General features: G+C 41.2%; 1 protein-coding gene across 2 annotated transcripts in view; it reads left to right on the top strand.

Annotated features, from left to right (window-relative positions):
• Positions 1–553: 553 nt before the first annotated feature.
• STK11 (serine/threonine kinase 11) overlaps positions 554–18,745 on the top strand; it is a 183,437-nt gene continuing 165,245 nt past the window's right edge. For both annotated transcript variants that reach the window (XM_027853086.1, XM_027853085.1), the window contains exon 1: positions 554–2,167. In XM_027853086.1, the coding sequence (XP_027708887.1) occupies positions 1,878–2,167 (290 nt within the window). In that variant the 5' untranslated portion in view covers positions 554–1,877. The remainder of the gene's footprint in view (positions 2,168–18,745) is intronic.

Genomic DNA, 18,745 nt, shown 5'->3' with positions numbered 1-18,745 from the left:
TCCAAACCGTCCAATCGCCCTGGGCAGCAGGGTGGGGGCCCCTCGGCGCCAGCCAACGGCCGCTCACGCCGGCGGCCGGGCGCGCGCGGGGGGCGGGGCGTACGGCGGCGGCGGCAGCAGCGGCGGCGGCGCCAAGGAGGGCCGGGGGGAGGGAGGTAAACAAGATGGCGGCGGCGTGTCGGGTGCGGAAGGGGGAGGCGGCCGCCCGGAGCGCTCTGAAGTGAGGCGGGGACGCCGGGGGAACCGAGCCCGGGCGCCGGCTGCTCCCTCCTGCCTCCTTAGCTGTCTGGTGCGCAGCGGGCCCGGTGCCGACTGGGCCGCGTTGGATGGGCCCAGGGCCGCCCGGCCTCCTCAGAGCTGCCCCGCGCGGGGCCCGGCTGTGGGGGAGCGGCGGCGGCGGAGGCGGCCTGTGGTGCGGAACCCGCCCTCACCGAGCCCGGTCCGGAGAGGCAGCCGAGCCCCGGCCCGGCCCGGTCCCGGGCTGCCCGGGACTCGGAGGGTTGGGGGGAGGGGGCGGCTCGTCCAGGGGCCCCGGGGCCCCAGCCCCTTCCCCCCAGCCCCCCGCCCGTTACCTTCGGGGGAAGCGAGGGAGCAGTGGTGACCCCCGCAGCCCCCGCCACCGAGAGCCTTCCCGGGACGTGCGGAGGGGAACTGGCAAAGGACAGCGCTTGGAGATCTCGGGAGCAGAGGGAAGGAGGAGTGGGGGGGGGGCGTGAGAACCCTCCTTTTAAGTTTACTTCTTCCCCTCCCCAGCCCCGCGCCCCCAACTTGTTCTTTGTTTCTGTTTTTAAAAGGCTTGTGGGGTCAGTAGGTAGCCTTTAGCACCCCCACTTTTGTAGAGGTTTAGTTTGCCCTCTCCTTCCTCCTAATCAATTTTTTCCCTTTGGGAGGAGTGGGGTACTCCTCTCTACCTGTCACTTTTTTGGGGAGGGGACCGAGAAAACTGGGATTGGGTTAGTTTGTTGCCATCCCGTTCCTCCCGGGTTTATTTATTAAAGGGAGGGATTTCCCCTGGAGCGGGGTGGGTGGGAAGGAAGGAAAACTTCTCAGATCTCTTTCCAGGAGCTCTTTGGTGGAGGCTCCCCAGGATCAGTGTCTTCACATTGACCTTTGGGGACTGGCAGTAGGGGACCTTTTGGGAGGGAAACGGTGGGAGGAATTGGAACACTCTGGGTGAAGGGATGCCCCCTGTGAAACCTTGATAAGTGTAGAGGGCTTTGAACTTTTGGTAGACATAGGGGAGGAGCCTGTGTGTTTGTGTGTGTGTGTGTGTTGGGGGGCAGAGGGAGTGGGACAAGAGATTGATATTCAATAGAGGAAACTCAAGCAATCAAATTTCCACCATCAGTTTATTTTTAAAGGGGGTCGAGTTTGGGTTTCAAGGTGCAACAGTCCTGCGTTCTGACTGCTGATCCCAGTTTGTATTTGGGAGCCATGACACAGTGGTAATGGAAAGTCCTGAAAAGACTTCACTTTCCTTCTGTATTTGTCCAAGGGTCTAAAGTCCTAGAGAATGACCTAGCACTTAAGAACCCAACCTGGGCCTTTTTAGGGCCAGCAGTGAGTGAGGAGACCTGGCTGAGCCAAAGCAGTGAGACCGGGTCAAAAACAAGCCAGGTGCCTGAGCAAAAGTGCTTGATGTTTTTTTGTTTTTTATTTTTTGCTTGAAAGCCAGGCACTTGGGGTGCATTAGACCCTTTTCAGGGACTACTGAATTACGTTAGTACAATCTTTGGAAGAGTTGGGTTTTTTTTTCCTCTTCTTTTTTTTTTTTTTGTTTTGTTTTGAGAAGAAAAGTTGGGAAAACCAAGAACTCAAGATTGGATTAAGGGATCCTGGTGTGTCTAAGGAAACCTGGTTAAGGAGTTTAATCCAGGATGGATTTGGCAGAACCACAGCAGTTGGGCATGTTTACAGAAAGTGAACTGATGTCTGTGGGTATGGACACATTTATCCACCGAATAGACTCCACGGAGGTCATCTACCAGCCAAGACGAAAAAGAGCCAAACTCATTGGCAAATACCTGATGGGGGATTTGCTAGGAGAAGGATCTTATGGGAAAGTGAAGGAGATGCTGGACTCTGAAACCCTATGCCGAAGAGCTGTGAAAATCCTCAAAAAGAAAAAGTTACGAAGGATCCCCAATGGGGAGGCGAATGTTAAAAAGTAAGTACAATCTTCTTGCTCATTGGAAGCAATGTAACTAGATCTCAACTTGTAAAATCTTTGAGCTGGCAAGCAAATGAGTGTCACATTCTAAAAAAAATGTTAGAAACCTGCCTATTCACTAACATCTTAGTCTCAAGTGGATGATAATCATAACTCACTGGGTGTTAAACTGGTGAATGTAATATTAGCAAAATACATATCAATAACCCAAACCTATAAATCATTAACACCCTCTTCCATACTCATTTCTGTTTGCTTTGTCATAGAACTACTTGCTCTGTTGTCATGTGTTTGTCTACTTGATATAAGTTAGCATTTCCACAGAATGTCCTGCGAAGCCACCAGTAGATATTTTGCATGACATGCTGCCTGTTACTGGGGCCAAGCAAGATTTGATTTGTTTATCCTGTCCAGAGGGGTTCCTGCTGTTGCCAAAATGAATTATTTGCACCAGCTTATCAGTCATCAGGAAGGAAAACTTAGACCTTCCTAACTTGCTTATGATGTAACATAAGAAACATCAGTGACTGCAGATTCATGACCCCTGATGAGTTCTGTCTAGTGAGGGAGATTGCCTGGAGTAAGAATTGTTCTGAATTGGAAGTCGGAAGACTTAGGTTGTGGTTCTTCTGGCTCTCAGGTGCACAGTGGGGAAGTGACCTTGGGCAAGTCATGGCCCTGATCTAGGCCTGTTTCCCCCATAAAGTGAAGGGGTTGAACTGGGTTAGTTCTTAGGCCCCTTTCCTCTCTGACATTGTGAATTACTGATTTCTAGTGGTTTTATGTTTTGCTGCCTCTGCTGTTTTTGTACTGCGTACTTCTTTCTGGAGATGACTTTATGAATCAGGCCCAGTGTCCATTAGCTCTAAGGGTACCTTCCAACCTTGACAAAGTGGATGAGTAGGGTTACATATAGTAGGATGTCAGAATCAGTTAAGGGAATTGGCTGGGTTGAGTTGAGTTCATTATAAAAGTAAACTACTCATTAATACAAAATGACCATTCATGTCGTCTTACCTACCCTGTGCCATCATGTGATTGGGTGTCTTCAGCACTTTGCCCTTTGCAGTGAGATTTGACACCAAAAAATGGAAGGTAGACTTAGATTATGCCTTCTTAATGGAAACTTGTTTTGAAAACAGAAAATGTCTTCTCGTTAGAAAGTGCCATAAATGAACCTCTATAGCTCTTTGGGGACAGTGTAGGGCTGAAAGGTAGGACCAGGGTGGGGTAATGTCCATGGTGTATAGAGCAAGATTGGTCTAGAGGTAAGAGCACTGAATGAGGACTTGAGAGACTTGAATTCCGGTTCTGACCCTTCTGTGGACTAGTAATTCGCCCTTGACTGAGTTTTCCTGATCTGGGCTTCAGTTTCCTGACCTATAAAAGGAGGGTGTGGATTAGATAATTTCCAGAAGCCCTTACAGCTCTTAGCCTGTGATGTGACTGACACATGATGGGACACACCGTGTGGCTTGTTTGTGTATTCATTTCCCCATATTTTGTCTAGGAAGGGGGCTCTGAAACTCTGCTGAGTGCCGTACCACTTTCCCTTTGGTCTGTTTTTTTACTTTACTCTCTTTTACTTTGGGGTAGGTGGAACGGGGCTCGAGTCTGTATTCAGGCTCATGCCACTCACGAGTTCATTCACTTTCATTTTAGCTTCTTGTGTCACTGACGTGAGCTGTAAGCTTGGACACATGGCTTGCTGTGACTTGGGCATTTCCACCTCACCGCTGCTAAATAGACAGTGTTTCCATTGGGCAGTGTCACAAGTTAATCCTTTGCCTAACCAGATCGTTTGGGTTTAAAACTTAATCAGTTGGGTAATTTAATGATTCCTTGATGAGACTTTTAAATGTCTTAATGCTTTTGGGCATTAGGTGGACACAGTGGTTTTTGAAAGAACTGGAGAGGCAGTGGAGTGTAGCAGAGAGAACACTGACCTTGGGAGTTAGGAGATTGAGCTTCAAGTCCTAGCCTTGCCATTCATTGTAGAATTTCTGATTTGGAAGGACCTCAGTGCTCTTCAGCCTGTAGCCACTGAATGGTTTCCATCACCCCCATCCCCGACAGAAGGACTTTGTGGGTTTTACCATTGACATTTGACAAATATTTACTGAGTACTTACAGGTAGGCTGGTATAGAGGAGACAACCCCTGGACCTTGTGATCAGAAGACTTGGGTTAGAGTCCCAGCTTAGCCAGGCACCGTAGTTGTGTGCCTTTGGGTAAATAACCTTTATGAATCTCAATTTGCTCACTTAAAATGGAAATAACCCTTGCCCTGCCTGTCTCATAGGATTGTAAAGATACATATGGAAACTCTGTCTAAATATGAGCTAATATTAGTCTCGTTTAGTATTACTAGTGGATAGTTTTCCCCTTTGTCCTTGGGACTGTCTAGCCCAATTAGAAGCATTATAAGACTTCCTTTTAAAGTTACATAGTTAGCATTGAGATTCTTCCTGATAATAAACTTTTAAGGTCTATTAACTTGTTGACTGGGTTCCTGAGATTTTAACAAGCATCAGAAACAATTGTCAAAGCTTTCTCTGATTACCAAAGAAGTACATTCCACTAACTTTGAAAGCTCTTTTTCAGTGAAGAAAAGGGAGCTGGTTAGGAGCTACTGTCCTTTTGTTGAAGGGTTTGTACATAGCTTTATGTTTAGAGATCTCAGTTACATCTTTGTGAATGTTTTCCTTTCAGAAGCACTACCCAAGACAATAGCTATTTTATGGTCTACACAGGATACAGGTGTGGAATTAAGGATGATTTCTGAACGTTGTGGTCTTGTTTGACGTCGACTACCTTTACTAAAGAGCTGGCTGATGCTGATGAAGGTAGCACAGTGGAGAGAGATTGTTTTGGAATTGTAGCACCTGCATTGCGGCCATAGGAGGCAGCTAGGTGGCTCAGTGGATAGAGAGCTGGGCCTGGAGTCAGGAAGACCTGAGTTCAAATTCAGCCTCAGTTACTTACTAGCTGTGTGGTGCTGGAGAAGTTGCTGCCTTAATCCACTGGAGAAGGAAATGACAAACTTCTTCAGTATCTTTGCCAAGGAAACCCCGTGGACAGTGTGGTCCATGGGGTCACGAAGAGTCAGAAATGACCAAAGAAGAACAGGAACAGCAACAACAAAATCCAACCATGGCCCTCTTTACAAACTATGACCTTGGACCAGGCAGGGATCTCTCTGATGAGCTTCCTTATCCGATAGATGAGGTTATTGGACTAGATAACCTTGAAGGTCCTGATTAGTTTGAAATTTACTATCCTGTGATCTTCCACCAATGTCACAGAATTTCAGAGCTGAAAAAGGCTGTACAGCATCCTGGGGTGGGAGTTAAGAGACCTGGGTTCCAGTTCTAGCTAGATAACAGCGCCGCTGGTTATCTGTGTGACCTTGGGTAAATCAGCCTCTTCTCGGTTTCTTCATCTCTCAAATGAGAGCACTGAACTAGATGGTTGCTAAGTCTCTTCCACTTCTTTGTCCTAGAACACATATTGTCCAACTTCTTTATTTTAAAGGTGAGGAAACTGAGACCCCTAAAAGGAAAATGACTTGTCTTAGATAACACAGAGCAGCAGAGCCGGGGTTAGAGAACCAAGAACTCCTGACTCCCTTCCAGTGCTCTTTCTATTAGACCATATCGCTTCTCAGTTCATCAGTGTACTAAATGCATAGCATTGTACTATACATTCAGTTTCACAAACTAGGTTTCTGGGTGTCATGAATTTTCCCTAACCTTTAGCCTATACCATTTGCATAGTGTCTGATTAAGACCCCTAAATTTGTTATAAATATTAGAAATTGCCACCTCCTTCCTCTAACCAGCTGCTTGGCAGGCTATGACTCATGCCCTCAGATCTCAGTCCCCTTGTTGCCACACCCAACTGATGCTCTAAAGGAATCTATTACTGAAAATGATTTTTTTCTTTGGTTCATATTGAGAATGCACTGATTTTATTTTTTTTTAAACCAGTGTCTATGGCTTGATGTAAAATTTAGAGTTGGAGCCCCAGTTGTAGATAACAGCTTTTTATACTTCAGAGGGTCTTGTGATTTCATTGGCTTGGGTACTTGCTCTGCACCTTAGACGGTTTCCATGAGTTGCTGTGGCCAAAGAAATTCAAACTAACTGGTGGTAGGTCTGAGATTGAGCCTCTCTGCAATTGCTAGTCTGGGTTGTTGGATGACAGTTTATTGCTGAACTAATACTGGATGCCTTTGGGGCTACACACTGCTCTAGTGGCCTTAGAGAATTCAGTGTCACCTCCGTGCCCTGAGGAGGCCTTGGAAGAGGTGTTGAGTGGGAAAGAAATTGGGTGTGATTCTTTAAGCCATGAGTTTCTGGGTGACTTGTTCTTTGAGTTTATGTCTAGCATGAACCAGCTGCAAGGAGAAAAGATCCTTTGTCTATCAGAAGCTTAATAAACTAAACACTAATAGTCTCTCTTTTAATTAAGTGTCAGGGACCTTTGGTGCAAGCCTCAAGAGTATTGTGCTGTACTTAAAAATGTTCAGCATTTCTGTTTTACTTGAATATTTTGTCTTTAAAATACTTCAAAAATTGTGTTCTTTGAAAAGGGTAATATAGGAGTTAACTTTATTTAGCTAATCAAGAAACCCCTGTGACAAAATTTAGCTGTTCAGCAATTCTCCTTCTTGCTGAGTAATTTGCTCCTCTGAAGCTGGCAGTGGTTTCCTGAGTAAGAATGGTGTTAAATTCATTATCAGATTTTTAGGAGTCTTTATTTGGCTGAATGTGGAGAAGTTATAGAGGTTTAGGCTTCCTCTTCCTTTTTTGTGTGAAGCCAGGTACTATATTTGGATTGATTGTCATATGCCTGGATTTGGATGTTAAATAATCAGGATTTCAGCAAGTTGAAAACAAGAGCCTTGGACTTTGTCAGCTGTGGTTTTTTCGAGGTGAGGTATATCAAGTTAAGGCTGTTATTTGAGAATGTTACTCTTTTTTCCCCCTGCATGAGATCAGTATTGGAAAAATTTTGCTTTGAGAATATGAGCAGGATGTGGTGGTTTTAAATCCCTTCTGATATTAACCTGTTGCTGCCTTAAGAGTTTAGCTAGACAAGGGCCCTGGATGTCTCTGGTTATTTCACTGTTTATCTTGTCACTTCATTTGGCAGAAAGGAGGAATGATTTTGAAATAAAGATGTGACCTTAATGGACAGTGTGTGCTGGAGGAACGCAGGGAGGTGATTCATTAGTTTGTTCCAACACTTTAAGACTGGAAGAATTATTCTTCTAAGAAAACTGGAACAAGAATTCAAGTGTTTGCCACACTGTGTGCTAAGCTTTGAGAGAGGGCTTCTCTTGAGGTCGAAGAGAGGAAGAAGAATGGGAAGGAAAAGCTGCCCTTAGAAGAAATGTTTGAGGGAAAAGTACCAGGGACTTTGAATAACAGAAAGAGAAAAATGAATGTGATTCAGAGGTTGTTAAAGTCAGATAGTTGCGACAGGAAAGGTCCAAAAATTCTCTCTAGGGTCCCACTGTTCCAGTTCCTCTCCTTGCCCCCAGTCATGTTATAGATGAGGAAACAGGTTAGGTGACTTTTCTAAGGTTCCATAGCTCCTTAGTGGCAGGAACAGGCTTTAGTCAGTTAATAAACGAGGCAGGAGTGATCAAAAAACTGGACAGGAAAAGTAGAAATCTTCAATATGGGGACAGGGCCCTGTGGAAGAATAGAGTGACTTTCTCCCTCTCATTTGCTGTTTCCCCTTGTGACTTATGACTGTAAGATTACCTCCTAATAAACACTTTACTGTTTTTTTTTTTGGAGGGGGGGAGGGTTGCATTTTTTTTTAATGAACATAGCTATCAACAAACATGAACATTTCAGTAACAAAAAAAAAACAACAAAAAAGAATGGCATATGAAACTTGAACTTTTGTTATGTACAGGTTTTTAAAACTATTAAATTTAACAGAGTGGTAACAAAATCGTTTTCTTTTGTGTATTTTTAAAGTGTTTATTGTTGCCCTTTTCTTTTTTCTTTTTTTTCTTATCTTTCACTACCATCCAGATCTCCCCCATAGATGCCTACCCTCATTACAAATATAGTCAGGTAAAATGAATCAACTCTTTACTTTTGCATTGCATAGTCCCAACTGTCAGTGAATCTTACGTTTTTTGGAAATAAGGTGCAGATAAACTGCTTATAGTGACTGATCAGGTTATGATATATAGACTGTGCAGTAGCAAGTTGTCGTTGCTGTTAAGTGCTCTTGACTGACAGCCTCCCACCTCTGCTTTCCTTTTCCCTCCCCCAGGTCCTTAGACTTGAGTTATTTTAGGCAAGAGTTTGAGACATTCAGGCTGCATCTGTCTTCTAGCACCTGGCACAATACTTTAAGCACTTGGGTACTTAAATATTTGGGCAAATGATTAGTTAATTTTTTTTGCTGTGGTCAGTTACATAGGTTCTGCCTACAGCTTCCTAACCACCTGGTTGTTGAATGACCTGAGCTCTAGTCCTGGCTCTCAAACTAGTTCACTGTGTGATTTGGGACAGGTCATTTTTGCTTCATCAGGGCTGTTTCCTTGTCTGTAAAAAGGTGGGGGGTTGGGGGGGGAATTGTAGTCTAGGGAAGGAAATAAGCATTTAAAAAATGCCTACTAGGTGCCAGGCACTGTGCTAAGCACTTTACAAATATTACTTCATTTGATCATTGATTTAGAGGACCTGTAAGATCTCTTTTGGCTGTAAGATCTTATGTTTCTAAGTTTTCGGCGATTGGAGAATGCAAGGCCAGGGGGTGATAAAAGCAATCCAGTATCAGAGTTGCAGACTGCCTGCTATTCATGGGGTATGATTTGAGGCTTGTTCTCAGACATATAAGCTAGAGTTTCCTCCAGGGCAATGTCATCGAGTCTTATCCTAAATTCTTTCAATTTTTCTCTGTTTTAGTTTTAGTTTGTGCAACTATTACCCATTCTTTTGCAAAACACGAACAACTTTTATGACCCTAATCGTCTGGGCTTTTTTGGTTAGTCAACAGATGATTCTATAATCAACGAAACAGGCATTCTACTTTTTTCTGAACTTCAGAAGCAGCCAAAGTGAATGTTGTCATTACCAATCTCCAGAGAAAAAATGAAATAGGCAAGAAGTCTAATTTAGGTATTCAGTGTGGAGTAAATCTGTTTAGACTTGATGTTGCTCAGCCTTCCCCTTCTGTTAAGTTTTACATGTAGACTCCAAGTACTGTTTCCTCCAATTTAAGAATCACTTCCTGTACTTTTGCATAGTCCAGATGGTTTGAGTCCTCAGCCCTGGGCTTTCTCTTCATAGATGTTTATTGATTTTGTTCTTTTTTAATAAACCCAAAAAGCCACATGTAGTTAATCATTACTAGGCCAATCTTATTATAGAAAATGTCCTTATATAAAAAAAGGAGGGGTATTAGGAGCTTAACTTTGAGGAAAGAGTTGGGTGCTTTTCTCTTGTATTTAGATGAATTCTTTTGGAAAAAAGAAAAACTCTAAAAGTTGGCCATTATTGTATTCCTGATGGTTAATTTGTTCAGTTGGTCCTTTTGTAACATATTTATGTATTTGTTATATCTACTCTGCTGGATTGTAAGCTCTGAGAAGAGGGGTCTAGGGCTTATCCAGCAGGGGAGATATGGCACATAAACAAATATACAATAATCTTTGGTAACTAGTAATACCTCTGAAATAACTAGAGTGCAAAATAGAAAATGATAGCTGGAGAAGTACGGAGAACTACTTGAAGTTAGAATCAGTCAGTAAACATTAAGTATCTTCTGTGTGCCAGGCAATGTGCTGAGTGCTGGGGATAAAAAAAAGAGGCAAAGACAGCCCCTACCCTCAACAAGTTTATAATCTAATAGAGATGACATGCAAACAGATATATACAAAACAAGCTATATATGGGATAAATAGGAGATAATTAACAGAAGGAAGGCGTTGGGATTAGGAGGGATAAGGGAAGGCTTCCTGTAGAAGACGGGATTTTAGTTGGGACTTAAAAGGAGGCCAAGAAGGAGGGAGGGCATTCCAGGCATGAGAACAGCTAGAGAAAATGCCTGGTGCCAAGAGATGTTCATGGAGCAGCCAGGAGGCCAGTGTCACTTCGTCAGAGAAAGAGTAGTATAGAAGAGTGAGTTGTAAGGAGATTGGAAAGGTAGGAGGGGGCTAGGTTATAAAGGACTTTGAAGTCTGAACAGAGCGTTTTCTATTTAATCCTGGAGGCAATAGGGAGTCACTGGAGTTTATTGAATTAGGGGTGACATGATCAGACCTGCACTTTAAGAAAATTAATTTAGTGGCTGAATAGAGGATGGACTGGAGTGGGGAGAGACTTGAGGCCTGCAGATCCACTTGCAGCCTATTGCAATAGTCTAGGCATGAGGTGATAAGAGTCTGCACTAGAGGGGTGATAGGGTCAGAGGAGAGAAGGGAGTGTATTGGAGAGATGTTACAGAGGTGAAATTGACAGTCTTTGGCAATAGCTTGGACATGGAGGGTGAGAGAGATAGTGAGGAGTCCAGGATGACTCCTAGGTTCTGAGGCCTGGGAGGATAGTTTTGCCCTTTTTGACAGGGAAAGCATGAGGTGGTAGTGGGGAAGTTGAGGGAAAGATAGTTCTGTTTTGGACATATTGGGTTGAAAATATCTACTGGACATCTAGTTTGAGATGTCTGAAAGGCTGTTGGAAATGCAAGATTGGAGGTTAGTGAGAGTTTGGGATAGGATAGGTAGATTTGAGAATCATCAGCATAGAGCTGATAATCAAATTAGAGAAAGGAAAGATCATTTACAATTGAGGTGGGGAATCACAGAAGGTGGCATTTGAACTAGCTCTTAAAGGATGAGTAGGGTTTCAAAAGCATCAAGGATTTATTAAACATCTCTAATGTGCTAGGCAATAAGGATACAGAGACACAAAGTAGATAGGCCCTGCCCTCAAGGAACTAACATTCTACTGTGGGGGTATACAAAATATATAATAAGTAAATATGAGATAATTTATGGGGTGGGGAGAGGCACTAGCAGCTGAGGGAGGAGAATCAGGAATGTTTTCATACAGGAGGTGGGACTTAAACCGAGCTTTGAAGGAAGCTAGGGATTTAAAATATTTTTCTCATTGATATCTTTTGATTTTACATAATCTTCATTTCCAAATATATTTTCTACTAATCTGCCCATAGAGTCATCACTTATCACAAAGAATAAAAAAGAGGAAGAACAAAGCTGTTTAGCAAAACTAACGTTGTTTGTATACACTGTTCTTTAGTCTCCCACCTCTGCAAAGAAAGGAAGGAGGCACATTCTTGTATCTGTTCTTGGGGCTAAGTTTGATCATTATATTTATTGCTTCTTATGGCACAGTAATAATCTATTATATTAGACTATTACTGTTCTGAACCCATTTTCTCACCTGTAAAACATGGAGGTTGGGCTAAATGTTCTCTGATGTTCCTTCTAGCTCTAAATGTATGATCCAATGAATCATCCTTCTTTGTTACAGGAGAGGGTTCTAAAGGAGGCTTTGGGGTGGGGGTGTTAATCACTGGGGAGGCATATTGATGTTAAACAAAAAGAATCAGTAAAACATTCACTTAAACAGGTAAAAATTTTAAATGATCTTCCTAAGACACAGGTAAGAACATGTCATGCCTCTAACCAAAAAATCATCAGTGGCTACCTACTCACTAAAGAAAGTTTAAATCCTTTTGCCTGACATTCAAAGCCACTAGACCAGTGAAAATGCCATGAGTCAAGAGTTAGTGTAGCCTAGTTTATCCGTATTATTATGGTATTGTTCTCCTCCTCTTTCTCCTGTTCTCCTTCTTCCTTCTACTAAACTATATACACCTTGAGGACATGGAATAGGTCCTACCTGGCTCCCTATCTCCTTGAGTAACTGGTGTAGTACTCTGCCCACAAGGTATGTTTAATCAAAGTTTGTGGAAATGCTGAAATACTCAATATCCCTTTGCTCAAAGTTTCCCTATGTATGGAATGGTCTCCTCTCACCTTATACACAGCACAAGTCTGACCATGTCACTTCCCTGGGTGTGACAGTATATGTCATTCTGTACCTGTAGTCTCACCTCTCTGCAGAGAGGAGAGATTGATATTTCTCTATCAGTACTCTGAAGTTTAGGTGAGGATTAGAGTTCTTTTGCTTTCTTTTTACCCTATGGTTGTCCTAACATTGTTTAATCTTTCTTGATTGTTTGCTCTTTAAAATTTGGCATCATTTTATAAAAGTCTGTTATATTTCTTTTTATTCCTTATAATTGTCCACTTTAATTACATTATAGTATTCCATTAATTCATCTTCATTTAAAAAAAAAATTCACGTAGAGCAACATGAGCAATGGATATCTCTTTAGTTATACATCTTCCCTTTTTTGTAGTTGTATTTATATATAAACCCTGACTGTCTTTGTAGGTTAACTCCCAGATATTTTATACACTTTGTACTTATTTTAAATGAAATTTCTTTGTCTCCATCTGCTGGATTCTAGTAGCAATATAAAGAAAGGCTGATGAATTTTACGAGTTAATTTCATATCTTTCTATTTTACTGAAGTTACTCTTTTGATTAATTTTTGCTTGAAAGCATAGAATTCTTTAAACCATATCTGTAAACAATAATTCTGCTTCTTTGTGTATGCTAGGATTTCTAGGAGTGTATTAAGTAATAGCGATTTAACTCTGATCTTATTGGAAAAGCTTAGAGCATAGTTCTATTGGAAGTAATGCTAACTCTTGGTTTTAGATAGTTTACCATAGTAAGCAAAGGTTTATGCTTATGCTTTTTAGTGTTTTGTTTTTTTTTTTAAGCATAAGTGAGTGCTGTGTCAATTTGGACTTTTTCTGCATCTTATGATATTTGTGATTTTGGTATTAATAGGATCTCTTATGTGATAGTTTTCGCTTAGGCAGGTTTATTCTGGTAGCTGTGTAATGGATGGATTAGTGAGGGGATAGACTGGAATTAGGGAAAACAATATAGGAAGCTGTTGCAATAGGCCTATTGAGAGGTGAAATTGACAGTAGCTGTATGAGAAAGGGATGGAAGTGAGCTGTTATGGAGGTGGAACTGTCATCACTTGGAAGCCGATTGGCTGTGTGGGATGAGAGGGGAGGAAGAGTAAAGTATGACTGTGACATTGTGGACCTGAGTGGGATGGTGGCAGTGCACATAAAAAAATAAGTTTGGAGGAGGAGTCTGTTTAGGAGAAGAGATAATGAATTATATTTCGGACATACTGAATTTAAAATGCTGATAAGATATCCAAATGGATAAAGTAAGTGATATAGAAATGAGTAGAATGTAAGTTGAGGACAAGGAATATTTTCACTTTTTATTTATATCTCCTGTGCTTAGGAGAATTAATGCATAAGAAGTGCTTTTGGTTGATGGGATTAGAGTTCGTAAGAGGTTTTTCATCTATATATGTAGATTTGGGAATCATTTCTGCAGATAGATAATTAAATTGGATGTCCTCTGAGGCCCCTTCCAGCTTTAAATCTATGGCCCACAGGTCTGTTGATGAGATCACCAAATAAGATAGAATAGAGGAAAAAAAAGAAAAGAGGGCCCAGGACAGGGCCTTAGGGTGGGAGGTAGAGGAATCTTCTAGCCAAGAAGATTGAAAAGGAATTGTCCCTCTGGTGGGAAGAGAACTCAGATAGAGGAGGATCATGGAAACCAATAGAAGAGAGAGTATCCAGAAAAGGGGATTTTTTTTATTGGTGTTTATTGGTATTATACTACATAAATCATTCCCTGCTTATTTTTGATTCCATTAATACTCACACAAAAGAAGTAACAGAACTATTATTAGTCACATATTCAAAGATGAGCCCCTTGTAATTAGGCCAAATGGATTACTTTGTACATGTCCAAATCTATATACATGTGTCTCCCGTGATAGAATAGAGGGCAGTACCTAGAGGGCAGGTTCTGTTTCATTTTTTTGTCTTTGTGTCTCTATTGTGCCTTGCCCAATGCTTGACATACAGTAAGTTCGTATTACATACTGGTTGACTGATTGGAAAAAATGGAGACTACACTAGACAGGAATATAGTTGAGTAGATTCAGAACTGGTTAGATCAGTGTACCCAAAGGCTAGGGGTTCAGTGTCATTGTTGTAGATCTCCACTGAAGTATCCTAAGGATCTGTACTTGACCCTGTGCTATTTAGGAAGGATAATTAATACACTGGATAACAGGATCCAAAAAGATCTTGGTAGATTAGAGCACGGAGCCTAATCTAACAAAATGAAATTCAGTAGGCATAAATGTAAAATCTTGCACTTGGATACCAAAAAAATCCACTTTACAGATAACAAGAGAGGAGAGGTGTGGTTAAATAACAGTTTGCTTGAAAAAGATCTGGGATTTTACTGAACTGCAAGTTCAAAATGAATCTGTAGTGTGCTGTGGGAACCAAGAAAGCTTAGGCTTCATTAAAAGAAGTGTAGTACCCAGGACTAGGAAGGTGATAGTCATACTGTACATAATAGTCATACTGTACACATCTGGGTTATTGTGTTCAGTTCTGGCTGCCTCAGTTTATGTAAAATATTGATAAACTGCAGTGTCTAGAGGAGGCCAGTTAGGATGGTGAAGGACTTTTTGTTCATGTCATATGACAGTTGGTTGAAGGAATTGAGGATGTTTACATTGGAGAAGGAATGCTTAAAGTTACATGATAACTGTGGGAGGGGAGATTAGTCTGTTTGGTTCCCAAGGGCAGAACCAGTTACAATTGGTAAATGTTTCAAAGAAGCAAATTTAAGTTTAAAATCGGGGAAAACCTTCCTAAAAATCAGATCTATCCAAAAGTGGAATGGGCTTTCTCAAGACGTGGTGGATTCCCCATCTTTGAAGATGTACAAACAGGACTGGTTATGATCATTACCTCCTGTCATTCCATTTCTCCCTATACCTTACCCTTCCTAAACCTATTCTTCATTCTCACCATGACCTCCAATCACTCTACCACTCAAAACTTCTCCAAGTCATAACCCCTCTTTTGGCATCTCTTCCTTCTCTTCTCAGTCTTGACCATACTGTAGTTGACCAATTCAACTCCACATGGTCTTCTGTTCTCAAAACCCCTTTGTCTTTGTCTTTTCTACATTCATGTTTTAGCAAACCCCAACACTGGATTACTCACACCATTTGCTTCTTCTGCTCCCCCTCATGCGATACTGGATAGAGCCCAAGAAAATCACACCAGGATAACTGGGTCCACTTCAGATTTGTTATTTAACCACAACTGGGCCCACAGCAGAATAATCCTTTTACTCTTCCTTCTCCCCATAGACTGTTCCAAACCTTTTGTTTTTATCTCCTCAGCTGTGAACTTCTTTACCCTTCCTCTCAAGACCCCTTCACATCACCTCTCCTTTTCTTTAGTCTCTGGAGAGGTGACCGTTTTGACCAAGGCCAACCCCTCACCATGTGTTTGTGAACTCATCCCCTCCTGTCTTCTTTCTCCAACCAATTGTCCTGTCCCACGGTCATTTCCCCTCTGTTTTTCTTCATCATTCTCTTTCCCTGGCTCCTTTCCTGGGCCTACAAATATATCTGTTTATTCCATCCTGGAAAAAACCCTTATAACTCCATCACCCCTTCAAACTGTTGTCCTATCTCTCCTTCCTTTTACAGCCAAACTCCTTGAAAAAGTTATCTACACCCATTGCCTCTATTTACTTTATTCTCTCTCATTTCTCAACCCTTTGCTTCTGACAACTCAACTGAAATTGCTTTCTCCAAAGGTGCCAGATAACTCTTAATTGTCAAGTCTAATGGATGCTTCTCAGTCTTAATCCTTCATAATCCTTACAGCATTTGACACAGTTGACCATCCTTTTTTCCTAGATATTTCCTTCTTTCTGGGTCTTGGGACATTGTCCTCTTTTGGAATTGCTCCTACCTGTCTGATTACTCTTATTTATTTTCCTTTGTTAGAGCATCATCTATGACATGCTCCTTGACTGTGAGTATTAACTAAGACTCCATCCTAGACTTTATCCTCTTCTCTCTATACACTCTCTTAATGATCTTTCATCAGCTTCTGTGGGTTCAGTTATTTTTTCTATGCTGCTGAGTCCCATAGTTATATATCTAGTATCAGTTTCTTTCTCTCAAGGTCCTTAGGCATATCTCCAACAGCCTATTGGATATTTCAAACTGGATGTCCTGTAGGCATCTAAAATTTAACCTATTCGAGAGAGAATTTGTTATTTTTCCTTCCTTATTACACCCCTCTTCTGAATTTCCTTCTTTTTCTCCAGTGTTCACAACCTAGTTGTTACACTTGAGGCATCACTTTCCTTCATCCCACAGAGCCAGTCAGATACCTTTGTATCTTCACAATATCTCTTGCGTCTTTTTTTCTAGTCACAGAGCTACCACCTGCTAAAGGCCTTCTTTCACTTAGACTATTGTAATGGCTTCTTATTTTATCTCTTTTCATCAAGTCTCTCCCATCTCCAGTTCATCCTACATAGAGTTGCCAAAATGATTTTCCTGAAGTTCAAGTCTGACCCTATCAGTATCCTATTCAGTAAACTCCAGTGGCTATTGTCTTTAAGCTCAAATGTAATTGACTCTGGCTTTTAAAACTACTTACAACCTGGCCTGGAATACCTTCCCAGTCTTATTACCCATTACTTCCCTTTCTGCATTCTGTGGTCCAGCCAGACCTCCTTACTATTCCTCACATATGACATTCCATGTCTGATCTCCTTGCCTTTGCACAAACTGTACACCATACCTGCAGTCTACTCCTTCTTCATCTCTGCCTTTTAACATACCATTTCCTTCAAAACTCTGCCTTCTACATGAAGGCTTTCTTTATCTCTCAGCTGCTAGTGCCTTCTTGTCCCCCAATTTTACTTGTATTTATTTTATGTATACTTATTTGTATACATGTTCTTTCCTGATAGAATGAAAGCTCTTAGAGTGCAGGAAAAATTTCATTTTTCTCTGTCTTCTGTGCCTAGAACAGTGCTTGGCATGTAATAGGGACTTAGTTAATGTTTATTGATTGGAGTTGTGGGGTTTGAGTTCTGCTTTGCCTCAAGGAGAAGAAGTAGGACCAGTGGATGGCAAATTGTACCTCTCTAGATAAGGACAACTTCATAATAGAACTGTTCAGAGGAGTGAGTTGCCTCTGAATGTAGTGAATTCCATATCACTGATAATCTTAGAAGGAGGATGACCATTTTTCTTGTATGTTAAAGAGGAAATTTATGCTCAGCTTTATCTGGATGTCTTGTAAACCCCCTTTCAACTTTGAGATTATATGAAAAGTTGTTTTTTTATTTGCCTAGAATCAGTGATTGAACATACCCAATAAAGTGTGACAATCTTTTTTTTTTGGCCTGTTTCAGAGCAGAAAAATAATTGTTAAACAATGGTTGCTAATTTTTACGTCACTGTTGTGTTTTTGTCAGTTAGCGTATTTCCTCTACCCACAGGGATTGTATAATTCCAGTAGAACTCAGATTGGCCTTAAAGTTCTGTGGCCAACCTGATAATGATTTACCCCTCTCAATGTGGTTAGGCTGGTCCTGAAGTAGTAGATAGATAGAATTATCTTTTGGTAGGACAATAGATAAAAAAGTGCATCCTACTGGCATAGCTGTGGAGAACATTGGACAAACTGCATACTGCAGTATGTCATCAGAGGAGGCTTTTTGCAAAGGTCCTATGTATAGTCTTATATTTGTTTAGCTATAATTTTTTTGTGCTAATATTCATTATGGATAATTGTATAAAATTAGGAAGCTTAAAGAGATAAAATGATGGAAGAGACGACTGATGAAAAGGACATCCCTTTCTTTAGTACTCTGTAGTTTTTCACAATGGAAGCACTTTCCATGAGTGCTTGAATCTTTTGTCTCAGTTCCATACTCTTTAATAATCACAGTAATAACCTAGTAATAGACAGACATTTAGGCCAGAGTATAGAAAGACATTTTTTAGTTCCAGTTTTCATGCTACAGCAGAAAGAGCACTTTGGGGGTTGAGGATCCTTGGGTTTTAGTTCCAGCTTTCTCCTCATCACTTTTGTGACTTTGTGGGAATCACTGCTTAGCTTTGGGCCTCAGTTTCCCCAGTTATAAAATTATAGGGTTGACCTAGATTAACGTTTTCCAGCTTTAAAATTCTGTGACTCACTGAAGGTACCAAGAGATTAAAAGGAAAGTTTTGAGGTTTTATAGAAATTCTATGCTGTATCTGTCATTCTCTGAATTTTATATCTCTAATTTTTTTTCATCCTTTTAACCTTAAAAATGTAGGGAAGAACTGTTAGCACTTGGTGAACTGCTTTTTGTTTAAGCTTCTTTTTGAAGAATAATTGGATAGTTTTTAAGCCAAATCTTATTTCTTGAATCCAGGTGTTATTCTAGAATTGAGAGTGTTGTAAAATTGTTGGCAGAAAATGGGATACTGAATTTTTTTTTTTCTTTTTAGGCAATTGGGGATAAGTGACTTGCCCAGGGTCACATAGTAAGTGTCAAGTGTTTGGTCTGAGGCCGGATTT

Source organism: Vombatus ursinus, unplaced genomic scaffold (genome assembly GCF_900497805.2).
Source record: "Vombatus ursinus unplaced genomic scaffold, bare-nosed wombat genome assembly UNPS02009918.1, whole genome shotgun sequence".
Taxonomy (NCBI): Eukaryota; Metazoa; Chordata; class Mammalia; order Diprotodontia; family Vombatidae; genus Vombatus; species Vombatus ursinus.
The sequence above is the reverse complement of the archived record's forward strand: the minus strand, read 5'-3'. Positions and strand labels throughout refer to the sequence as shown.